This window comes from Suricata suricatta, chromosome 12 (assembly GCF_006229205.1).
Source record: "Suricata suricatta isolate VVHF042 chromosome 12, meerkat_22Aug2017_6uvM2_HiC, whole genome shotgun sequence".
Lineage (NCBI taxonomy): Eukaryota > Metazoa > Chordata > Mammalia > Carnivora > Herpestidae > Suricata > Suricata suricatta.
This window is the reverse complement of record NC_043711.1, coordinates 56,194,682-56,221,155: the sequence shown is the minus strand read 5'-3', so window position 1 is coordinate 56,221,155 and position 26,474 is coordinate 56,194,682. Positions and strand designations below refer to the sequence as shown.

General features: G+C 43.9%; 1 protein-coding gene across 4 annotated transcripts in view; it reads right to left on the bottom strand.

Annotated features, from left to right (window-relative positions):
- The window catches only part of KBTBD12 (kelch repeat and BTB domain containing 12), a 65,529-nt gene that overhangs the window by 14,313 nt on the left and 24,742 nt on the right, over positions 1 to 26,474 (bottom strand). For 3 of the 4 annotated variants that reach the window (XM_029918916.1, XM_029918914.1, XM_029918915.1), the window contains one exon: positions 7,794 to 7,991. The exons of the other annotated variant lie outside the window; for it this stretch is intronic. In XM_029918916.1, the coding sequence (XP_029774776.1) occupies positions 7,794 to 7,991 (198 nt within the window). The remainder of the gene's footprint in view (positions 1 to 7,793; positions 7,992 to 26,474) is intronic. 4 annotated transcript variants of the gene reach the window in all.

The window sequence follows — 26,474 nt, the reverse complement described above, 5'->3', positions numbered from 1 at the left end:
GTGGAAGAAAAGCTGGTGTGAAACAGGGAGTTAGTCCCTTTAGTGGTCAGGACAGGAGCCAATGCGGTGTGGCCCCAAGATTTCAGGATGACATGTTAGCCTCTCACTCTCTAGGGACAGGAGGTCCCACCTGTTGGAGGATATTACCTTTCTGATGGCCTGCACATGAGCCAAGGCCCACTCCATTGCTCTAGCATCTAGAGAACAGTGCTGGATGATTGGAGAGGCAAAGCAGGGTGAAATGGATGGCTGTTGCACCATCTTTCCCTGTATCATGCAAGGTCTCTGGGAAGGGCACAAGTGGAAGAGAAAGAAAACAAGTCAGGACAGAGCCTGAGTCATTCACCTGTCTTCATTTCATCAGGCAGGCAGTTTATTATCTCGTAAATCTGGGAGGAGAAGAAGGATCCTGGCAGAAGACATGAAACCTCCTTAGTCAGACAAAGGACTCCGTCAATCATGGCACACTTCCCTCATCAAGCAGACCAAAATACACCTGGAATCTAGCTTTCTTTATCTGATTTTTTTTGCTTTGTTTTTAATTTTTAAAATTTTATTTTATTATTTCTTTCTTCCTTCAAACTGATAAGGCAGAGGAATTCATACCAAAAGAAAGAACAAGAAGAAATGACGGCCAGGGATTCAATCAACACAGATACATGTAAGATGTCTGAACTAGAATTTAAAATCATGATTATAAGAATACTAGCTGAGGTTGAAAAAAAGCAGAGAAGACACCAGATTATCCCTTTCTGCAGAGCTAAAAGAACTGAAATCTAGTCAGGCCAAAGTTTAAAATGCTATAACCAAGATGCAATCCGAATAGATCCATACAGCAATAACAGATGAAGCAGAGCAGCGAGTCAGTGATACAGAAGATAAAATTATGGAAAATAATGAAGCAGAAAAAAGAGGGAAACAAAGGCAAAAGATCATGATACAAGACTTAGAGAACTCAGCAACTTATTAAAGAGGAATAACGTTTTTATCATAGGAGTCCCAGAAGATGAAGAGAGAGAAAAAGGGGCAGAAGGTTAATGTGAGCGAATTATAGCTGAAAACTTCCCTAATCTGGGGAAGGGCACAGACATCAAAATCCAAGAAGCACAGATAACTCCCATTAGATTCAAGATTCAAGCAGACTTGGGATGAGAAACAGTAGAAGGAGGCACTTGCACGCCTCTCTCAATAGGAGCTTCAGAAACCATCATTTTTCCATCTTTGCCTTGGAGGCCAGGAAGCTGAGCTAAATTCTGGAAATTTTTCTTAACTTACAGTTTCTGATATAATTACCCCCTTACTTACTACTAAGCCTGTTTTTAGTTTCATTGCACCTACGCTTATTCTTTAAATTGTCTCCATCCTTTTTGGAAATACAAATGGCATACAGGACATATACAGTATAAATATGTGGTACATATTCAGTACAACTTCTCCAGGGAGGACTGAAATAGCAATAGTAAAAGACAAATTCAATTGCACTGTATCTCTCTCTGTGGTCGATAGACCTGGGATAAAACAGTTTGATCCTGTAGTCCCCACCAAAGCTGTTCATTCCTTTCTCAACTTTTTACCTTGAGAAATTTGACACAGTTGAAAGAAGAGCACAATGAATATCTGCAGTCTTTACAGCCAGATTCAATCATAATTAACATTTCCCCATATTTTTACTGCCTTCCTCAAGTGTACACATGAACACACACTTTCTTTTTCTGAAACCCTTAAGAATTAGTTGCAGACATGACACTTCACCCCTAAATACTCAGCATGCTTTTTCTAAGAATAAAGATATTTCTTTGCATAATTACAATATCCTTATCATACGTATGAGAAAACATTAATTCTATCATGTTAAATAATATCCTGTTCTTATATTCCCCAGTTGTCCTCAAAATGTCTACATTGTCGTTCTTTTCGATCAGAATCCAATAAATGCTCACACTTTATATTTGGTTTTTATGTCCCTCTGATCTCTCTTCATTTAGGATGGCACCATTTTTTCCCCCTGCAACATTAACTTTTTTGAATATCCAGACCAGTTTTCTTGTTGAATGTCTATATTCTGAATTTGTTTCCTCATAGGGTCATTTAATGTGTTCCTCTCCTTTGTATTCCCTATAAACGGGAAGTTTAGAGACCTGATTAGACAGGAGTTAATCAATATGGTGGTGGTAGGTGGGCAAGAATCCTTCCTACCGTATCACACAGAAAGAAAATACACTTATTGTTGAACAACCTGGGTTTGAATTGCACGGGCCCACTTATATGCAGACTTGTCTCAATAAATATAGCTAGTAGTATAAATGTATCTTCTCCTTATGATTTTCTTAATATTTTCTTTTCTGTGGCATACTTTAATGCAATTATTTTAGCATATAATACATATAACATAGAAAGTATGTGTTAATCAACTATTTATGTTGTCGGTAAGGCTTCTGGTCAAGAGTAGACTATTAAGTTTTTGAAGAGTCAGAAGTTATATGTGGATTTTTGACGGCATGGGGAGTTGGCACCCTACCTCCCCATTGTTTAAGGGCCAACTGTACTATAAAATGATCCCATTTTAATGATAATTATTTGGTAACAATGATGGCCATACATTTTGCCGCTATAAAAGTATATATTTTTCCTCATTGTAATTAGTATTAATTAGTATTGTGGTTAGTATTGAGTAATACTTTGGTGCCATGTTCATATCCTGTTCTTCACAATCTTTCAGTCAATGCTGTTAGCATCCACTGATGATACTGCCGGAACCAATGTTAGGGGTTGCAACATGATGATTCTATGTATTCTTCTATCTTTCCTTCTACATTTATTATTTATTCAATCAATTATAGTCAATGACGATTTTTGATGTTTAAGTTATTTCAAATTTGGCCATGGACTGCCCTTTTCTGCCAGCTTCTCTGTCTTTTGCTGGGACTCCCTTAAGTCTCTGACAGTTCACTTGCTTTCTGGCATCACAGGGTATCCTCAGCTCAGCTCACAGGTTTTGTGCCCCACACCTGGAATCGGCTCTTTCTCTAAGGGGCACAGTTGCATCCTAAGCCTCTGGCTGAAAGCATTATTTTACCAATGTAGCAACTTCCTAGTCAGCCCTCTCTTAGCTCCTTCAGGGTTGGGGCTGCCTATGTTGGTTCTCCAGGGCTTGGCCTAGGCTTCTTACCTAGAAGCCATTCAATAAAGGTTTGTTGAATGAACGAAAAATGGACATCAGCCAGGGCGGTGGTTCTCGATGCTGACTGTATTCTAGAACAATCTGAAGAGCTTTTATAAAATATTGATGTCCGGGCCTCATCCCCAAATATTCTGATTTAACATGTCTGGCATGGAGAGACAATTTAGACTCCTGGTTAAAAAAACACAATATAAACTTTGGGGCCAGACTACCTGAATTTTGAATCCCAGAATCAACATGTCTCCTGGTGGGACCTCTTTAGATGGCTTGTTTCTCCAGTTGTCTGTAAGGGTAACAACAAGGTCTACCTCCCAGGTTGTGGTGAGGACTGTGTAAATTAACATACGCCAAGTGCTCAGAACAGCTCCTGGCAAAGTCAACACCAGGTGACTATGAGTTGCACATTTTATTCTACATTTGTTAACTGAGGTAATTACTTTTTTTGAAATACTTCCCAATGTGTTTCCTCTTATTGATTATTCAGGTTTGTCCTCTGCAGCCTTTCTACCTTTAGGGCTGGGCCCCCGGCTGAATGAGAGAAGACAGAGGAGTGGTGTGAGGGAAATTCTTGCCAGGGACAGAGAAAAGGCAGAGGGCTTCTCTGGTCCTGGGTGGAGGAGGGGCCGATTTCTAGCTCCCCTAGAATCATCCAGGAAAGAAGGTGTAAATGCGCCAGGGGGGTTAAGGGGGACTGGAAGCAGAAGGGCCTTGCAGCTGGACTCTGGCAGAACCTCTCTGTCCAGAGCCCCGTCCCCTCCCTCGTCCCCTCATCCCCTCGTAGCCAGTGTGGAGCCGAAGTGGAGAGGAGGCGGGCTCCCTCAGCTGGCCCAAGGTGTTCCTTGGAGGGCACGGAAGAGTAGCTGCAGACTGCAGATCAGTGTGTGTGCCCTCTGGCTGCTGTCATGGTAAAAGGCGAGGGGCCCCTGCACCAGAGACTTAGGGGGAAACACTAAAACCAAAGGCTGGAAGGAAGTTGCAGCTGAGTCGCAAAGAGCCAAAGTGGGGGCTCTGTCAGCAGGAAGCCAGCTGAGCCTTGGGAGGAGCCCCTCTTCCTGGGATAGTCAAGAATCCTGGGGACTCACTGGAGCTAGAAAGCATGAGGTGCCTGCCCTTCGAGCTCACTTGGTCCCTCAAAAGGGGACCTGGGGGTTCCTGGGTGGCTCAGTGAGTTGAGAGTCCCACTTGGGCCCGGGACATGATCTCGGGGTTCGTAATTCGAGCCCCGCATTGGACTCGCTGCTGTCAGCGCAGAGCCCGCTTCAGATCCTCTGTCCCCCTCTCTCTTTGTCCCCCTCCTGCTGGTGCTGTCCCGAAAAGGCAGGATTTCTGTGTGTTGAGCATCGACACAGGGATCTTTTCCAAGTTCCTAAGGCCACGGTGTTGTAATCTCTTCCTGGAGGCTTTTATGAGCAGGGAATAGGTTCCCACCACTAGGTGTCACCTGCCACCACTGTCTCTCTGTCTCTGTAAACTGACATTTCTGTCCCTGGAGAGAGCCATTTCTGCCTCTTCCACGCAAAGAACTCCCCTCCACTGCACTCTCCCTGTGGGCAATTCAGCTAATTCTCCTTATTAGCGTCAAACACAAAAGCCCATTACTTTGGGGGCCGGGAGCTCCTTTATCCTCAACAACAGCTTTACTGAGATATAATCTACATGCCCTACAATTCACCTTTAAAAATATATAATTCAATGTATTTTAGCATATTCACAGAGCTGTGTGACTATCCCCACCATCTAATTTCAAAACATTTTTGTCACCTCACAAAGAAACTTGTGCACTGTACCCATTGGCAGTCATTTCTTGTTCCTGATTCCCCCTGACGACCACTATCCTCACGCATGTGCCTTTCCTGCACACTTCATATAAATGGAGCCATTCAGGGTCATCTGTGACGGCTTTCTTTTACTTCCCATAGTGTTTTCAAGGTTCATTTGCGTTGTAGTATGTCAGGACGCCATTCCTTTTTATTGCCAAATGCTATTCCACGGCACGGATGTACCATATTCCCTGTACACCTTCATTAGTGCCTGCCCTCCACTCCGCGCCTTAGCTTTGTCTCCCCTGGGGTGCGAGGCGCTCTGGGTCCCGGCCGAGAGCGGGGCAGGAGATTGGGCTCCTCCTTCCTCCCAGCCAGTCTTCGTGTTCTCAGCTTCACTGTCCCTTCCTCCTCTGAGGCACCTGCTCTTGCCAGTCCCTGAGGCTGCCTGGGGTCCTGTGGGTTTTGTTAGTTTGTTTGCTTTTCCTGTGGCCTATTTCAGATTCAACTGTCTCAGGTCTGGACGGCCACCACTCATTTGTCCCCCGGCCTCCAAAACTTTGTTGCCCTTGTCCTCCTTCTCCTTTCCCTCGTCACTGTATTTTAGTGGGGTCTGGGGTGAAAATGAAGGTGTTCAAACCGGTGTGTTAAACAAAGACAAATTATTGTATTTATCGCATGTTTATGTATCTGTCTTTCCCATCACATGTTGGACATCTCGACTGCCTCCCAAATGCCTTCAACAGTTATGTTTCAGTTCCCTTTTCCCTGAATTAACGAAATAGATTATGAGACATTCATTTCTTGACTGCGGTTTTCTGAATAAATAAATGGGATGACTCGGTTTGTGTCATACGAGGAGAGAAAATTCAGTGCCTGTTTTCAGCTCTGATGCTGAAGTTTCTGGTTCGTAATGGGCATGCTATTATACAGTTGCTCTATTTTTCATAAAACCCCCGGAATGATTCATTCAGCTAATCCCAGGCAATCCACCATGTTAGGACCAAATAATTAAAATGGACTTTGAGAGCTCCTGTGGTGAGTCCCTTTCCCTCTGGCTGGAAGCACTATGAGTCCCCTGTAGTGCCAAGAAAAGAGATTGGCTCATAGTAAGAGGTTTGAAAAGTTAAGGGCTATCAGTTTTCCAACTCAGTATTATACAAGGGATGATAAGACGAAGAAAGAAAAGACAGAATTGTCTTCTAGGTCCTTAGATGCTAATTGCCACCCGTCCCTTTGTATTCTCCCGGTCAGGAGAAGCCAAAAGCCAGAGGCTGGAGAGGAGGCGTGTGATCCTAGCTGTAGGAGTCCCTGGTGGGGGTGTGGGTCCAGCGGCTAGGGTCTCACTCCTGACTCCTGTATCCTTCCTCACACACAGAGCTTGGATGCGGGGGCACTTATTACATCTCCTTGCTGAGCCAGGGTTCTTGGCTATCGTGATAGATTACACAAGCATGTGATGTTTAATATAAAAGATATTAAAACAGTTTTTAAGAAACCCCTTTGGAAAGTCCTCTGAAAGGCAAGTCCAGAGAAAAGAAAATTAAAGCTTTTTGTTATAGGAATGCTCCAGCATATACAAAAGTAGTAAAATAACTCCCCAATGTATCCATTATCCAGCTTTAACAATTACCAATGTTTTACTAATGCTATAAACTCTGTTCTTGCCCCCATCACCCCATTCACTCCTGCTGGAGTAGATGAAAGCCAATTTCAGACGGCCTATCATTGTCCCCCATAAATACTTCTAGATGATCTCTAATTGTTAACGTTTTTTCCTTTTTTTTCTTTCTCCTTTATAGAAAACCACAAGGCCATTATGATCATAACCTAACAATGAACAATTCCCTAATACCATCTAATACTCTGGTCCATATTAAAATTTTCCAGATTATCTGAAAAATATCTTTTTACAGGAGATTTGTTTGAATCAAGAGCCAACTAAGGCCCACTCATTATATTCGGTTCATTCATCTCTTTTAGTTTGTAATGAAAACTTTACTCTTAACGTTCAGCCAGTTATGTAAATGAAGATGGGCTTACAAAAGGCTTCCAAAGTTTTAAGGGCTCTTGAGGCCTGCATTTCACGTAGATACACTGGCTTTGTGCTCCTATCACTGATGTTAGAATTGAACAGTTAGTCATTCAATATAACTGCATTCTGCCTTCTTTACTGGCGCAACAAAATAACTTTGGAGACAGTTGCTTATTAGATTTGTGCGTATTTTTTAAAAATCCTGTTACGTTAAAAGTCAGAAATCCATACCGGGCATTGTAGTGATGATACAATTTGGTACATGGGAACCTAAGTGTGGTAATAAATATGTATGTTAGGTGTTATTTTAGTAATGCTTTCAAGCAATTAATTTCATGAAGTAGTAGAGGAGGAGGATTAAGAATGTCCTCCGAGGGCAGGATCTCTTGCTCAATAAAGACAGTGATGAAACCCAACAGTCTGCCCCCTGCTCTAGCTCTTCCTGTTCTTCACGTTCTCGAATCTCATGTTAACCCCACAATCAGGCCTGAGAGTTGCTTCTCCCATTTATCCTCTCCCCGTATTCAGCGAGTACTTACTGAGTGACTGATATAGGCCAGACACATTATAAACTGGATCTTATTTAACTCTTAAAATAGCCTGTGGACGTGGCAAATAGCTCCATTTTGCTGATGTGAAAACCCAAGTTCAGAGGAGCTTCCGTGAGCTGCTCCAGAACACTGAATTCTGAAGGCCAGGCTTTTGCCCAGGGCTCACACTGCTGTCCGGATCATCCTTTGGTGGCTGGGTCAGTTAAGGGAGTTTAGAGTCAACACCAGCGGCGGAGGTTATGAAACATTTAAAATCGGATCGGTACCTGCTCCGTGGAACCCCCCACAGACGTAGAGCTTCCCATCCACTGCTCCTGCATTGGTAGAATTGGTTCGAAGGGAGAGCAGGGGACTTGGCATAGGTGGACCCTCTCTCCAGAAGTCCCCGTCAGGGTTATAGATCTCCACCACATCGAGACACTTTCGAACCTGGCCTTTGTCTTGACCAACACAGCCAATCCCACCTATAGAGAATGATACACAGCAATGAGATGACCAAGAACTGTACCTTCATCGTGGGTAGCACCCCCTTCCTACTCCGGTTTCTATCACACATTCACAGGCCTTTGACTTGGCTTTGCCTGGGGCTTCTTCTCAGATGATTTCTTTCTTTTCTTCCTTCCTTCCTTCCTTCCTTCCTTCCTTCCTTCCTTCCTTCCTTCCTTCCTTCCTTCCTTTCTCTCTCTCTCTCTCTCTCTCTCTCTCTCTCTCTCTCTCTCTCTCTCTCTTTCTCTCTCTCTCTCTCTCTTTCTTTCTTTCTTTTGACATTTATATTTTAGAGAGAGAGGGAGACAGAGAGCCAGTTGGGGAGGGGAGGAGAGGGACACACAGAATCCGAAGCAGGCTTCAGGCTCTGAGCTGTCAGCACAGAGCCTGCTGTGGGGCTCAAACCCATGAACTGTGAGATCATGACTTGAGCCAAAGTCAGCACTTAACCAACTAAGTCACCCAGGCGCCCCATCTTTTTATGTTTTTTAATTTTTTTAACGTTTATTTTTGACAGAGAGACAGAGCTTGAGCAGGGGAGGGGCAGAGAGAGAGAGGGAGACAGAATCCAAAGCAGGCTCTAGGCTCTGAGCTGTCAGCACAGAGCCCAACTTGGAGCTTGAACTCATGAACCTTGAGATTGTGACCTGAGCTGAAGTCTGATGCTCAACTGAGCCACCCAAGTACCCCTCAGATAATTTCTAAGCAATAGTGATGTCTGCTCATTTTTATTTAATTTAATTTAATACTATTTTTATTCACATTGTTCTGTTTGTGCTATGCAGGAGGCTGATGCCATCGTAGGCTTTATGTTTGACAACTTGCAACACTGGTTCACACATTGAGCGTCGCCCTTAGAGTCAGAATTTCAGGTTTGAATGTGAGGGTAACTCGACTCTGACATCTGTCTTTCTGATTGTTAGCAATGATTTCACTGATCTGCTAGTAGGGATGCATCCTTTCCATTTCTCATCATTGTAAGTCTGTCTCTTCCTCTCTTCTTAAGTTAGCATCAACTCTTCCCCATGAAGGAAGGGCCATTCTTTGATAAATTTAAAGTTTAAGGTCAAAGAAAGGCTCCAAACTCAAATGCCTAGTGCATCTTCCATTTTTGGATGATACAGTTCATTCAACAGCTATTCACTGGCTGCCTATTTTATCAAGGCAATGTGCTAAATGGAAGAAGTTTAGGAAAAATAAGGCATGTCTTGCTCTTAAGAAATTAATGAGGTGGAGGGGCATCTGAGTGGCTCAGCCAGTTAAGTGTCGGACTTTGGCTCAGGTCATGATCTCACAGTTCATGGGTTTGAGCCCTGCGTCGGGCTCTGTGCTGACAGCTCGGAGCCTGGAACCTGCTTCCGATTCTGTGTCTCCCTCTCTCTGCCTCTCCCTGCACTCATGCTGTGTCTCTCTCTTAAAAAATAAAATAAACCTTAAAAAAATTTAAAAAGAAATTAATGAGGCAGAAAGGGTCATGTATGCAAATAAATAGCAGACAACATCGTGACAGGTAACTTAGAAGAGATACAAATTAGACTCAGAAGTCCAGAGACTGTGACAAGTAACAGAAATATCACTCACATAATTATGATTTTAAGCACAGCCCTTCAGGGAAACGGTAATTGTATAAGAATTTCCCATCCACTGTAATAAGGAACACACGTTTGTAGGTGATTTTTTTTTGTTCTTTCCCCCAAAGTCTCACAGTGAAAGGGTCTTTGCCGTCAGGGCCATATTTCCTGACCTGCAGGACGGCTCATGAGGCAGAGGTGAATTTCCTGGAAGGAGAGACACTTCTCTCATGATGCAATCCGACAGCCCAGCTCTGCATGGCCAATCTCCTTTGGTTGCAAGGGTCCTAGAAGCATCGAGTTGATGGGGGGCGGGGCTAAGCGAAAACCCTCAAACCAACAAAACCCTAAACCAAGCTGCTCTGATCTCCTGGCATATACCGCAGGTATCACTGAGAATTTAATCAGATACTATTTCATGGCATTTCTTCTTTCACTGTTATTTAACACTTTTTGCCCATCGTTATGCTAGTCAGATGGTATTTTGATCAACGCCTGTTTTTTTTCTCAGTCTCTCTTCATACCTAGCACAGTGTCTGACACATGTGTGCCTGAAATGAATGAATGAATGAATGAATGAGAAATCTAATTCTTCCTCTGCCTTCTCTGTCCAAGTGGACGTGTTATAAGCTCCCTGAGGGCAAAGGTTGCTCTTTGCCCCTCTTCTGTCTCACAGCGCCTCATGCACAGTGCTCAGTGAATTCAAGGAGATTGATGGGAACAGCTTATTTTCACTCTGGTTGGGACTCATGTCAGGCAGGAGAGGTGATGGCAAAAAAGTTTGGAGGAAGGCTCCCCCCTCCTTTTTTTCCCTCTTTCCTAATGGAGCCTGGCCTGTTTCCTGTCTCAGTATGAATCCAGGGACCGTGACTATCAGCTCAGGAAGCCCCTAGTTGCTTCTCTCATATCTGACCAGATAAATAATTTAGCTCTTCCCAGTGCCAAGTCTGGGCTGCAGCATTTCCAAGGAGGGGACGTGCTGACCTTGGCGAACTGCAAGGCCCTGCTGTTCGCGGGCCCTCTTTGAGTGTGGCACCGTGGTGGCTAGAGGGTCTTCGTCCAACAAAAAGTGGAATTTCCTGTGTGCAGGGCAAGCCAGCCTTAAAGAAGAGGATTTATCACCAGCAGCTAAACCTGGTGCCTCCTCACCAGGTAAGAATGAGACAACTTGGTCGCCAGCTCTGCAAGTCCCAGGGGAGAGATTATTAGGCTGGTTTAGATTCCAACCACTTTGGAAAACCCATGAGCAAGTGGAAGCAAACAAGTTAAGCGTGAGGCCCTGGGAGTCGGGCGGGGGGCACACGGAGTACCCAGCATCCTGAATATAACTCACAAGCTTCAGTGAGAGCCCATTAGAAAGGCTTCCTCAACACCATGTGTATAAAGAATGGGTAGCATTCTCTTGCTGTTTGGAATAATTGGAGCGCTTGCCATTTTTGTTATTGTGGTACTGAGTGTATTTACTTATCCTGCTCGGTCCTTACGCCCCTCTTTGAGACACGTGCCCTCTCTGTTTGGCTGACAGACTATGCTCACGCCCGGCTCGTGGGTGCCACGGCTTACAGGGCATTGTCTTTGCTCCTGACCATCAATGTGTGAGTGTGTCCTCTGTCTCACTTGGATGTAATCCCGCCATCAGGCACACTTGGAGCGGCACTCTGTAACAGCAGACTTAATGGGCTTAAACCGAAGGTGAATCCTGATTAGATAAATAATCAAATAAAAGCATGATCTTTATTAATAAGTCAGCAGCAGCACCACACGAGAACTCTTTTGATGAGAGGAATCTAGGGTAGGATCAGCATATCTTTAGAATTTCAATGAGATACATATCTTTAATTTATATGCTATCAGAGCCTCTCAGCCTGACTTTTCCTTATTCAGAACAGGCAAATGAAGAGAAATCACCTTTGTGAGTCATACCCAAATCGACCTCAAGTGCAAACTGTATACCTTAAGGTTTTTTCTGGGGGTGGGGGGTGGGGGGTGGGGCGATAATTATAGATGAGGACAGTGCCTCCCTCTCATTATTCTTTTTTTTTAATGTTTATTTATTTTTTGGGGGAAAAAGAGACAGAGTGTGAGTAGGGGAGGGGCAGAGACACACACATACACACAGAATCCGAAGCAGGTTCTAGGCTCTGAGCCATCAGTATAGAGCCTGATGTGGGGCTCGAACTCATGAGCCGAAGTCTGATGCTTAACCGACTGAGCCACCCGGGCGCCCCTCTTCATTATTGTTTCTACGAAGACCCACTCTTCCTGGGTTTGGCTGCAATAGGTCCCTTCCCTTCTGTGGGTGCACATACAAAGCCTGGCAGGGAGGCAGCTGAGGGCAGAGGCGCTTCTCTGACACCCTCTGAGGACTCACTGTCCATGCACCCTGCCTGCAGTGGTGCTGGCTCCCAGTGTCTGCCCTGCTGAGTAGCCTTCAGGTGTCAGGCTTCCTCTATTCTTCCCTGGGCTGGATCCAAAAGGGGAAGGGGTTTGTGTAATGGCACAGATGAGCTCCCAGAGTTACTTGCATTGTTAAAGATGCTTTAGAAACAAGCTTTAGTAAGTATCTCTAGTGTAAGCTCCCTTGTGACGCAGGCAAAGCACGTAGGCTTTTGGAAACAGACCCTGGCTCACATGCCTGTGTCACCACTTACTTGCTGGATGACTTGGGTCCATGTAAGTTCCCCAAGCCTCAATTTTTCTTATCTGTAAATTAAGGATACTAATACCAATTTCATAAGTTGGGGGCAAAGATTAAGTTATTCTGTAACTATGGAAAGGGGAGAAGGGTAAGGAGGTAGACACATTGGCTGCGTATCTACTCACAGGCACTCCTATGGGCGTTTTCTTCAGTCTCATGTACTGCATGTAAACACAGCGGGGAGCAGGTAGAGGGTACTCAGCAGGGCTGATCCTTTTTCTTGCGTGTTCTGCAATGTTGGGGGAGCAAGCCGGTGATCCCCGAAGTTGCTGAAATCTTATTTTTGCTTATTCTCAAGTTAACTATTTGCTAGGTCTGTGGTTGATAGACCTATTTGCTAGGTCTGTGGGTGACTGGACTATGTGGTCAAATCTCTCTTAAATGTTTCATCTTCTGAAGGTCCAAGGGCTGTCAAGTAGGCTGAGCCATCAACTCAGCCATCATGAGGAGAAACGCTCCCTGACCAGGTTTAGAGGAACACATTGGGTCATGAACATCTGAGAGAGGGAGGGGCGGTCAGGTGGCATCCTAAGCGCCAGAAACGGATTTTGCGGCCAGCAGGTGTCCAGGAGTGAAGCCAGCCCACGTATCTAAGTGGATAGGCTGCCTTCTGACCTGCATGTCGAGTGCAGTCTATTTGCTGCTGATATCATGCCTACGACAATTTTGTTCTCACTGGAGTTGTCTGCTCTCTGAGTTTTTTTCCTACACTCATTTTAGCGTTTCCAATTCGGAGCCTGAGACCCTAGGAGACATGATCTTGTTCCTTTCTTGGTCTAACACAGGCATCTCGGGTATTTTCAGAAAAAGGTCCTTGAGGACTGGGTTGAAAGCAGGCTTATCTGCTGTTTACAAAATTACTGGTGGCGCCAGCACTGCATACCTATAGTGCGTCTTGGTTTCCAGAACATGGTCTGACCATCCTCACATGTAATGAGGCCCTTCTCTTCACCTGCTAACCCTTTACTGCCCTTTGCCAGTCTTTTTTCTCATGAGGCTAAGAAAACAATCATTTGTCTGCATTTTATTTGTTCCTCAAAACATATTAGCTTGAAAATCAAATAAAAGAGCTGAAAAGGAAGACAAAGTTCCATTTGTTAAAGCTTGATTTTGCTTGAAATGTCTTACATTTCCACTGGAACGAAAAATACATTTCCAGGGGTGATCCCCTGGGGGCTCAGTCAGTTAAGCAGCTGACTCTTGGTTTCAGCTCAGGCCATGATGTCACGGTTCATGGGTTCAAGCCCCACACTGGGCTCTGTGCTGCCAGCGTGGAGCCTGCTTGGGATGCTCTCCTCTTTCTCTCTCTCTCTCTCTGTCTCTCTCTGCCTCTCCCCTACTTGTGCTGTGTCCATCTCTTTTAAAATAAATAAATAAACTTAAAAAAATGAAAAAATAATATTTCCCCCCCCAAAAAACCCCCAAGAGAAATACATTTCTCAGTAGAAATGTGGGCAGCTGAATAGTAAGTTCTGGCACAGCCTGTGGGTGCCAGATAAGCTGCAATTACAAAATTGCTGTCCCACTCGATTCTGATATGCCCTGGGCTTTGCTGGATCCAGTATTGGGTGTTGGTGGATTTCAATGTATGAGCCAAGTCTAGCCTAACCTGGACAGCTCTTTCAGGCCCTGGGGCCCTCTTTCTGTCTTCCTTCCCCTAACCTCTTCACTAGCTTGTTCTGCTGGCCTGGCGGGTCTGAAGACTGAGCCCACATAGGGAGAACCAGGGAGAGCCTGGGAATGCTAGGTAGAAGCAAGCTCAGCAGATGACCTAGAGATGTCACGCCAGGTCAGAGATGACTGGGCTCAGCCTCGATGAACAGCAGTACTGTCTTCCTTGATTCAGCGGCCTCTGTATCTCATCCATCAACCAATTCCATTGGGCATACCTCTTCAACACATCTCCTAGCTACCTCTTCTCCTAGCTACCCTTTCCCTGTAAGGTATGCAAGCTTCCATGGCCCAGCCACTGCCTGGTGCTACGCCTTCTGCTCACGCTCTCCACCTCCTCCTGTGTGCTGGGCTGTTTGCAGTTCCCCAAAAAGGCGAGGTTCTGGAGCTCTCGGCTTTGCTTAGGCTGATCTTTGCCTAGAATGGCCTCTCTACTTCCCCTCTTCCTCCTCCCACTCCTCCTTCTCCTCCACTTCAAATACTTCTACTTCTCTTTTTAGGCTCAGCTCAATAGTTACCATCAGTAAATCTTTCATGTCTAGGAGCACCTGGCTGGCTCAGTTGGTAGAGCACACAACTCTTGATGTTGGGGTTGTGAGTTTGAGCCCCATGTTGGGTGTCGAGATTACTTAAAAAAATCTTTCATGTCTCTCTACATAAACTTGGCCATTCCTTTCTTTAGTCTTCCACTGTCCTTTGAACAGAAATCAGAGTCTGTATATAAGATACGTTGCACTAACTTATCTTTCCCTATGTCTCCCTATTAGATCACATTGTACCTCACTTGAGGGCAGAAGAGTGTCTAATTCACAGCTGTACCCTCGACCCTTTTTACAGACAGTTAAGGGATGAAAACCCAACTAAATGCAGAAATGGGCAGCTCCTCACACTCATCCCAGGTGTCTTTTTTCTTTTTTTTGAACATTTTTGTCAAAACAAAAAGCGATGACTGGCTTCCCAGAATGTGGCAAGCCCCGAGTCCAAAGAGCTGAAAATTCACTTCCTGCCAGTTTATAAAAGTCATTCTTCCTAAGGATACAAGAATGTCCACCCAGGTCTTGGGAGAAATTGTGGGTGTGGGTCCGTTCGTGGGCCCATCCCTGCCCTCAGGTTAGCCTGCCCACATCAGGTAACTTCTCTTAACCTGCGCTGGACCTGACCTGACAGGACACAAGCCCACACTCCACCAACACTTCCCTGAGGTGAGGACTATTAATCAGATGTACCCCAGCTGAAAAGTGTAGACACACGGGGTGTGAATCCTTGAAGGCAAGGTATGCATATTGTTACATTCTCTGCGGTGCTAAGTATAACGTTTTTCCCTAAAGGATCTTGGCAATATTTGTTGAATAACTATTAAAGAAAAAAGGTCATATTAAGTCTGCGGCATGTTTATCTCATGTGTAAATAAACTGATTTGCAGAAAACCATAATTTGTGCTCATTGCCATATTTACCGAAGAACTAGTAGAGAATCAGAGTGATAAAAAAATGATCACATATATGAATCAGGATAAGCCAGTTGAAGATCACACACTCTACTCTTTTATGACGTTTTAAAACATATGTTATTCTTTGCCTTAGTGGATTGAAAATACCAAATGTAATTAAACATTTTCTCAAGGATTTAGGAGTAACAATACGACTTGTCATACTATCCCATAGATGTAAGATGACTCTATTCATTAAACTGCGTGAAAACAGACCTAAGACCTGCTTTCATGAGCAAATCCTGGCTATTGGTGTGGGTTTTAGCAATTTACCTCTTTTCAGAGAAACAAAGCATAGAACATCCCCTGGTTGTGAAACACCATCCTTCTCTGAAAACATATGCAGCTAAATCAGGGGCCAAGACAACATTCTCCAGAGATATTTCTCATTCACTTTCAAGAACATTATCATCACTGCTCATCAGGGGCTTTCAACTTGGAGAAGCTTCCAACTTCAACTTCAGAATTAAAAAAAAAAACACTTTAAGTTTCTAGTTAATGTTAAGCAATCTATAAGTATATTTTGGATAGCCACTTTGTATTTATACTAGGTATCAGAGAGTAACACATTTAAGATTTTTTTTTTGTCCTTAAGACACAGCCTACTGGGAAACCAAAGGCAAATACAAAATCATAAAGACTATAGTATTATAATTATACAGGGATTGAATAAATAAAATAAATATATATAAATAAATATATAAATAAAACATTATAAACATCTAAATTAAATAAAATATAATTTCTAACTAATGGTCAATGAAATGGGGGACTGCCAACTTTCTGTGAACTTTTAGGATGTCAGTGATAAAAATTACTATAGCTAAGCTGTAATTTGGGAGCCATAGGCAAGCTTAGGTCTCTTAGAGTACTCATTCTGGGGCTCCCTGATAGGGTGCCGGATAATCCTGGTTAAAATCCTTCACGATTGACTGGAAAGACATTTCGGAGATACCCACAACAGAAAGAAGAGCTGTTCGTCCCAGTTCAAAGCCTCAGCTGGTGAATCTCTAAAGCCAGCCTTTTCTCAGAGAAAGATGGCACTCAAAAGGCCTTGTCTGATGTCTGTGGCCCTTGTAAAAGCATAGTGCCTTCTCATTCCAGCATGAACTTCAGAAATGCCCAAGTCCAGAACACTCTGGAATTAGATCAGGACACACTGACAGCCTGCTCGGTAACATGAATGGCAGGATGCTTTGACCAAATAACTTCGACATCCCCCTAGGATGCCTGACTAGACAGTGCTGCCCAGGGGTGGGGACATGTCTCCATTCATCTCTGCAGCTCTCCCAAGAGCCAGCTCAGTAAGTATTCTGGGTGTGTGACACCTCCACCCACATGATGCCGCTTCTCCACTGCCCTCACCATATTTGTACTTCTCAGAGTGTCGTCCGATGATGAGTCGTTCCAGAGCTGCCTGGATGCTTCTGGCAACTCGGATTCCTAAGTCCCCCCTCAGACCTCTAACTCTGCATCTGCTGAGGGTGAGGGCCGGGGATCTGCCATTTTAACAACCAATGGGGGTAACTTGAGAAACACTTCGATCTTTTAAAAAGGCGCTTTGAATTTTATCAGAAGAGAGATAAAGTCAAAATCTTACCATCATAAAACTTAGTTCTTTCACCTCATAAAATCATTTACCTCTAGTGTGATCTTTGAAGTGCATTTCCTCTAGGGACTGGAACCTTCTGTGGGACTCCCCTGCGTCACCCTCAGTGGCACTCGAGCTGAGACTGCACAGTGTGGCTGCCCTCAGTAAGCCGGTGAGGGACAGAGTGGTCTCCTGGAGAAAGTGACACCGACGTCTGGGGGCATCAGCTGTGTGGGAAGACTTCCTGTTCTCTGGCTCCCCGGAAAGCAACAGGAAGAGTCCTACCTGAAACAATTCTCCACAACACCCGTGTGGTTATGTGTGTGGCTCTTTATATGATGGAAGACAAGGACAGGCTACAGAGGTGAGAGAAGTCAGGTCAGTAAGCTAATATTTGCCAAGCAGCCATCACAGACGCCAGGCCCCGGGCTGGCTCTTGGAAAAGACACCTACATGAATGAGTCCTAGTTAGTCTGAGTGTGGCGTGACAAGGGCAATGACAGGCACAGAACAGCCTGCAGTGAGGGAATAGCGCAATTAACTCTGACCTGGTGGCCACACAACTGCCAAGGGGAAGGGCATTTCTTGCCAGACGTTGAAGGATGTATAGGAGTTAGGGAAACAGAGGAGGAGGCCGTAGGAGCTGAGGGGGGAGAGGAACCAAAGGCACAGGGCGGAGGTGTGGTCATGAAATGACCCGTGGCTGGGGCTTAGGTTTTGTGGGGTTGAAAGGGGAGAGGCCAGAGGGGATGAGGCCTCACAGGCAGGCTGGGGGCAGGTCGGGAAAGGTCTAAACCTTTCCCTAAATACATGCTGGTGCTCACACTCTGTATTTGATTTTCTTGACCCATCAAGCTGAAACAACTTCTGGATAGGAACTGACTTTTTAAAAACACTTGCCAGAAATCCATATGTATAAGCATCCATGGTCATTTCAGAATCAAGCATAATTTATTCAGAAGCCTAATTCATAGTAGGAGAGCTCAAAGGTGTGCTAGTTTATTTCACAAAATCTCTTTTTTCAAAGACAACCCCTGGTACCATATTTAAAATCCACTCCACGAGACCTCACAGCCAGGGATTAATGAGGTGGAGGCTGGAAGGTTCCATCTTTCTCAAAATTTTACTAATCGGAGCCTGCATTTAATCCATCTTCTCCTTGATTGCTCATAAAAATTAGAGTTTAAACCTTGAAAACAAGGAGTTGATATTTTCTCACAGTGATGGGATAGGTTAACCTAAATTTTTTAGGCTGCCTGTTTAAATAACATTTTTTTTGGCAGATTAGGATGTATTTGGGATTAAAGAAGCTTAACTATCTCTTATAATGAGCACTCACAGTACAAAGGACAAAAGATTGTTCTTAAAAAAGAAAGCATTTTAAAATGCATGGCTTTAAACAGCACCCCTGGTCTCTTTCCAGAGGGTTTCAAATGGTTTTGCCATTGAGCTCAGTGCCTGTTCCTTCCTGCACAAAAATGGTTACATTCCAGAGAAAGCCCTCAGAGAAAAAGCCAAAATGAAAACGAGCCAGGTTTAAATACCTGGGCTTTCAATAGGGTGTCACATACTCATAAGGCTTATTATAGACTCTTTAAATTATTTTAAGCTCTCCAGGAAGTTATTCAACAGAAGAGCCAAAGACAGTGTGCAAAACTGATAAAATCCACATGTGACTGGACAGTGGAATCTCTTAAGCTAACAATCTGGCCGTGTCTTTTCCTGTATTTTTATTTTAAGAACACAATTTCTAGATTTCTAGGAAAAACTCCAGAATCTGACTAATATGCCTCTTGGCTCATTTGCCCTAATTCCAGGAGCCATTTTCTCTAATTTCAAGTCATTATCTGTGGTAAGACACTTTCCAAAGATACTCCTGCAAAAATGTGGCACAGATGCTAACAGAAGCCAATAGCTCATATCAAACCCTGGGGTCCGCCTTGGCCACAATGTGCAGTCATTCAACTGGAAAGAATTCATTCTGGACAGGATTTTCCAAGAGCCTCTCACATGAAGATGTGTACCTGCTCCACACAGAAAAGCAGGCTGTGTGGACATGCAGTGTCATTGGTGTGTATTTGCAAAGGAAGGGGATGGGAAAAATGGACAGAGACAGACCTCTGACCCCAGTGCGTGAGGCCAGAGTGACCGCATCCCAAGGACGGCTCCTCAGCTGGGCCCTGCGCCCAGCACGGGGACCTGTCAGGGGGGAGCGGGGGCAGCTCAGGCCACTGACGTTAGGCAAGGATTGGGCCGACCTTTCGGGGGACTGAGGTGTAACTGGGCCGCTTGTCACTTATTACAACTAATCATAATAACTATCATGAAAACTCTGATTTCTTGCACACTGTGCCAGGCCCAGTAGTCTTCATTTGACAGGACACTCTCAAGCTTCGCAACTGCATGAGATGATGGTGTATTATTATCATCCTTATTTTATGAAGAAGACAGACCAACAGTTAAGCAACTTGCTCCAAAGGGCATGGCATTAGTAAGTTGCAGAGATAGGATGTGTCTGCAGAAGGACCTTGCCTTTCTATGACTTATGTGAGGTAAAGAAGAAACCTGGAAAATCTCGTTACAGACGGCGTTAACTCAGATTTGTAAAACTATAAAAAAGTGAAGGTAGGGCCATTATTAACCAAAATGAGCCAGATGCCCGCCTCATGCCTAAATCTCTCCCCAGGGTGGTTAGATGCTTATTAGGACTCTCAGGCCCCCAGACCTCCACCTGCCACACTCACCCCTCATTTAACCGGAAGCCAGATTTCAAGTCACCTCGCAGAACACAAATGCCAATGTGGAACAGAGTAAAGTGAGTGAGTGGTGGTATATGATAGGGGCCTTGAATTTCATTCTGAAGAAAACTGGAGACATTGTCAAAGGCCCACGGCCACACAATCCGTGTGAACACACAATCGTCTGCCCGAGCGATCTTCATACCCAGCTTGGGGAAGACAAGGGAGGAGAAGAAATGGCACCTGAGCATGGGAAGGAAAGAAGGACCGTCACAACACAGTGACCGCTGGCCTTCTAGCTCTACCTGATTCACGGCCGATCACGTACAGACTGGTACAGTTTTTGATGCTCGTAATAATTATCTATACAAGTTATTTTAACCTTGACATGGGGCAGATTTGGGGTTGAACCCCAGATTTAATCGCACAATTCATATGATAAAAATAAGCAGAGATGTCACCTCTGTCAGACATTGTGAGAACTCAGACGATGCAAGGCACCAGCATTTAGTAATTCTTCAACACAAATTACTTTCCTCCAAAGAAATTGTTTTTCAGGAGGCAGAGAAAAGTGTGATAACTTGAAACATTTTCGTATAGTTAAAAATGTTATCAGATGTTGGCACGAAAAGGTGCTGGCACCAATTATTTGGAAAATGTAACTCGATAGAGTCTTTCCTTTTCCAATGCCTGGGAAACAGTACAGGCACTGCTCAGGACATGGGCTGTCAAGGGGGATTACCTACTTATTTAAAGGTATATTTTACTCGACAAGGAAGGTAATAAACTTTTTGTGGACAGGGCCTTTGTCCGTGTAATTATCTAAATAGTGCTGGATAAGTAATAGTAAAATGGTCAACATCATAAAGGAGAATCAATAGGAGAGTTAAAAAAAAAACTTTTAGGAAACTTCCAAACAATTTTCAGAAGTACATCCATTAGTTAAGGTAAAGTAAGGCTTGTCTTCTCTTTCTGTGAATGGACTCAAACAGGAAAAAGGGGTCTCAGAAAAATAAACTGGAATAAAAAAATTGCTGATTTGGAAGATCTCTAAGATGGGCTGACCATTTTCAAAGAGCTTGAGAAAGAGCAGGAGGACTGGAGAGCCAGCCACTGGGGATCTTAAAGTAAGGCTCTCCAGATAACACCCAGAAGCATTTACTCCTTGGGGCCTCCTTAGGATGTGGGAAACTAAGGCAAATGAAAAATTCCCTTACTGCCTGCAGCCCATTGACAAGTCCTTGAAACAGGCAGAGGGACTGCCCTCTCGGAGCTCAGCTGCCTAGATGATGATGACACTTTGCTCAGGCCAAAAGGCAACCTTAGCTTAACATTATCCTGGCCCCCTGGGGTCCTGTAAGTCTACTTTAACATATAAATATTCCTTTGGAAACTTCCTTTATCTCTACCTGCCCCCCTCCCATGTATGTTGGCAGTCGTACTCCAAGCTTATGGCCGCCAGACATACAACTATCTGACTGAGCTTTTACTAAACAGTAAGAAGTGGCATTTCCCTAGCAACAGCGAGCCCATCAAAGTCCTGGAAACTGTGCTTCCAAACTTCCTTAGAGACTCTTGCTATCCCTAACCCCCACCCAACCTGAAGGTTTATATATAATCAGTCACCCAACACATCTCAGTGCTGCTCTTTCTACCCATGGGTCCTGTCCCCGTACTTTAATGCAATCACCTTTCTTGTACCAAAGATGTCTCAAGAATCCTTTCTCAGCCATCAGCTCTGGACCCCCAACCACCACTCAAAACTGCATCACTTAGACTCAGACCATCAGGACCAGACTCTACTAAAACCACTGTCAGGCCCTTCTTTATGCACTTCTTTATCCCTTTCGCCACATTTTTTTTCCCTCTTTACTGGTTTACTAAGGGCTGATGACCATCCTAACTTTTTAATTTACCTCTCCCAAACTACTGCTTTTGCAGAGAATTTTAGGTATTCCTATCAGATATGTCAAACTGATGTTACCAATAAGGACATGATAAAAAAAATGAAAAAAAAAGTCCTTGCACTGAGAGAGAGGGATAACAATGTTCTTGAGATTGTTGAACCAACAACCCACACAAAACACAAGGCCCAAAATGGTGTCATTTAGGCCAAGTTCTCCCATCAGGGCTGAACACATAATCTAATTGCAGTTTCAACCTCCCCTAGAAATGTAGTCTTAGCTGGGCAGTCAAGAATTCTTCAGTCCCTGCCAGTGAGTCCGCACCCAAGTCCTCGCCAGCCCCCAAGGAAAGAGGAGGTCATCTGCATGATCGGGCACTTTGCTTCCCACCCCTAGAAAGCTAATAACTTTCTTGCCCCCATGCTGGGCTAGAACAAGTTTCCGTTCAGTCCCGCTCTCCTAGCGCCTCTCCACGTGGGAGATACGGTGCTGCCGGATTCGTTTAATAAAGCCAGTTAGATCGTCAGATTTACTGGTTGAATTCTGTTACTTAACAGGAAGGAATAGTGACTGTTTATCATGAGCCCTAAAGACAAACTACCTCCAGCCCCAATCAACCTCTGATCATATCTCTACCGCAGCACTCAGGTTCTTTTTTCTGTGTAGGAACTTCGATGCTGATCCAGGACCAGGACCAATTGTTCTATTAGTCCTTTAGGTAGACCAGGTGTACCACTCTCTGGAGGCCATGTCTTCTTGTAAAGATTCTGAAGGGCTAGAACCCTCCCTGCACTGGTGGGACAGATTTCTGAGGATGACAATCCCATCCCCAGGTGCTGCTCAACTCAAGTGACCCTTGAATATTTCTCCCTTGCTTTGTCTGATACAGAAAATAGTAAACAAGCTGGTTAAAATTACTTTGCTGAATAGTTGTGGAAATTAGCACAGTCTTTGGTTTCTCCATTGCTAACCAACAAGAGTCTGTGCCACTGCTAACACTTCATTTTGCACCTCAATTAACACCACAGGAGACGTAGAATAATTTCTGTTCTGAACTGTTAAGATTCAGGGAGTTGCTGGGCCTTGTTTGGATGGCCAGGCCTAGAAGAGTCTAGATTGTGCCATGAGTATGCCTTCCACTCCCTTTTTGTAATACTTCGTTATACCTGTAGATCACATAGCTTGCTATGTATCCAGTCTTAAACCTACACGGCCACTTGTCCTACCACGTTTCAACAAATGATTTGAAGACCAAAACAGGACGAATTCAGGCTGATTGACAAGCAAATTAGAAATCAGACCCACAAGTAAAACCTCTTCAAGAAGAATCGACAATAGTGCAGGTTGTCTGGACAGCCCTGAAGCTCTCTCCTTTTGCTTAGGCTGATAAGACTAGAAGGGACGAGGGACAATATATCGAAGTTCCACACTGCGAGGAAAATCCCAGCTGCTCTAGAGCCGTGGTAACAAGTCAGTATTGGAAGTGGTTTGCAACCTGGTTAACCAGTCAATGACAACTTGCTTCACTGAACGTGCTCTGGAAACAGGCAGCTGGGCCCTCGCGCTCTGAGCGGAAGCCAGTCTGAAGCTGACTCACTCTAGGGACTCCTCTGCCAGGACGGACTCCACCCACCACAGCCTCTGTAATGGACACAAACCATCCTTCTGAACCAGTCCCCACCTTGGTAACAACACTAATCCAAAATAGTGTTTTGGGCTCCTGCCCACCATCCTAAATGATTTATCAGTCAGCTTTGTTCATTGAGAAGCTCTCCCACCAGTTAACTGTTCCTGCAGGAATGTAATCAATATATTTAGCTTTTTTGATTCCAAGATACTGAGTGCTGGTCTCATCCTTTAACAGTGATCAGTAATTGACATTTGAGAAACAGACTGACTATGCACTCATGAAATGAACAATTAGAGCAACTCAACCAAATCTCTCTCTACCACGCTTTGACTTCTGTTGTCCCTAGTGCCAAGCCTCCTTCCCCTGTTCCTTCTCTGACTAAGTCCTACCTGTACAGAGACTGAGTTGACCCTCCATATGTCCCCATAGGTGTGCACTTAACCATATGCATGACTAATCTGACTGTATCTAATTCTGGTCCATGAGTTCCTTCTGGGAATAGGGTTTGTCTTCCATTTCTAGATCCTCAGCACTCAGCCCAGGGTCTGACATATTCTATGCCCAACAAGTATTTGTTGAATCAAATTACAGTATGATGAGAAAATGCAGTATCTCTCCAGTGGAAACTATTAGTCTCGCTGATGCCAATGTTACTTAGATGAATTTTATCTGTCATTTAGAAAGCCTTACCTTCCCCTGGTTGTTTGTTCATTTTCATTTATCTAGTTCCTAAGAACTGTTTTAATTCATATGTCTCTTGAGGCTTCTCCTTCCGCCTTAGCCCAGGCCTTGCTGCCTCTTCCCCACTTCCCTCACTGTACTAATTTTGAATTTGTATACCATATTTTCTTTCCTTACTATGTGTGTTTCCCCTACCCCTTTACATCTTTCTTAGCTCAATGGCATGTTTTGTAATTTTGGTTTTTGAAATTTTTATTTTGGTAAGAACACTTACCATGAGATCTATCCTTTAAACACACTTTTAAGCGTGCCACACAGTATTCCTGATTCTAGGTACACTGCTGTACAGTAGCTCTCTATACCATATTCATCTTGCTTAACTGAAAATCTATGCCCATTGATTAATAACCTCCATTTCCATCCCCCTCTCCACCCCCTGGCCTCTGGTCATACCATTCCACTCTTTCTTTCTGTGATTTTTACCATTTTAGAGACCTCAGAAAAGTGAAATCTTTCTGTGACTGGCTTATTTCACTTAGCATAATATCCTCAAGGTTCATCCATGTTTTTGATATTACATAATTTCCTTCTTTTTAAAGGCTGCATAGTATTCCATTGTGTGTATGTGCTACATTTTATCCATTCATCTCTCAATGAAAACTTAGGTTGTTTCCATATCTTGGCTACTGTGAACAGTGCTTCAATGAACATTAGGGTGCTAGTATCTTTTTGAAATTCTAATTTCTTTTTTTTAAATTTATGCTTTTTATTTATTTTTGAGAGACAGAGAGAGCCAGTGCGAGCAGGGGAGGGTCAGAGAGAGAGGGAGATACAGAATCTGAAGCAGGCTCCAGGCTCTGAGCTAGCTGTCAGTACAAAGCCTGATGCGGGGCTCGAACCCACAAACCATGAGATCATGACCAGCTGAAGTCGGATGTTCAACCAACTGAGCCACCCAGGCACCCTTGAAATTCTAATTTCAAATATTTGGATAAATACTCAGATATGGGATTGATGGATCACATAGTATTTCTATTAAAAAATTTTTAATGGTTATTTTTGAGAGAGAGAGAGAATCTGAAGCAGGTTCCAGGCTCTGAGATGTCATCACAGAGTCCGACACAGGGCTTGGACTCACAAACTGTGAGATCACGACCTGAGCCAAAGTCAGATGCCCAACCAACTGAGACACCCAGGTGTCCCTGGTATTTCTATTTTTAATTTTTTGAGGAACAAAACTTCCTGTACTATTTTCCATAGTGGCTACACATCTTGCCTTCTTAATAACAGCATGCCAGTGTTCCAATTACTTCACATCCTTGCCAATACTTATCTGCATGCAAGAAATTGAAATTAAACCATCATCCATACCATACCCCAAACCAAACTCAAAATGGATTAGAGACATAAATGTAAGTTGTCCAACCATAAAACTCCTAGAAGGATAGTTACGAGAAAGGCTTCGTGACACTGGTTTTACAGCGCTTTCATGGGTACCACACCAGGAGCATAGGCAACCAAAACAAAAATAAACAGCTGGGACCACATCAAGCCAAAAGTTTCTGTACAACAAAGACAATTAACAGAGTGAAAAGGCCCCCTGTGGGACAGGAGGAAATATTAGCAAACACTGTGTCTGATAAGGAGTTTATAATTTTGTTTTGTACATACTGCAAATATTACTCTATCAGGCTTAGAAACACTACAAAGGTGACAAAAAACCACATTATAGTCTTATTCAAACCCAGCGGCTCAAACTATAAAGCTAATTCTTAAATTCTTATGCTAAGAGGGAGGAAAGCAAGCCCAGAGAATAAAAATCCACATTCTACCTAGGCTATAATGTAGCGACTACCCTGGCAAACCATGAACAAAAGTTATTCAGTCAGAGGGCAAAAATAGATAATTTGATTTTCAGCTCCTCTCCTTTCTCTGGCTCACCATCTGGCTTGGACATCAACTGTGTTGTGATGAAACTGCAGGTGCTGAAAAGCAGCAGAGATCTCCCTGGCTTCAGTCTCTAAAGAGTGAGAATTCCTTAAAAGACCCTCTTAGAACTTTAACTTCAAATATTCAACCATGCTGGCGGTGCCTGCGTGGCTCAGTTGGTTGAACATCTGACTTTAATTTCATCTCAGGTCATGATCCTGGGGTCATGGGATCAAGTCCTGTGTGAAGATCCAGACTGAGCATGAAGCCTGCTTAAGATTCTCTCCCTCTCTCCACCCCCTCTCCTTCATCCCTCTGTTCCTCTCCTGTTCTCTGGCTCACACACTCTTTCTCTCTCTAAAAAAAAAAAAATGAAAAAATTCAATCATTCTGTTTCTCAGCTTGGATTTTGTGAGAAGCGCTTGCAGGTCCTGTTCATTCAGGACTTACAGATGAGAGGTCGTGATCTTGGCTAGAGCATGTGAGTTTCTGATTTACCTCATTCTTCCAGGTATGGAGAAATATCATAGATCTTACATGCTTACACAAGGGCGAGCCA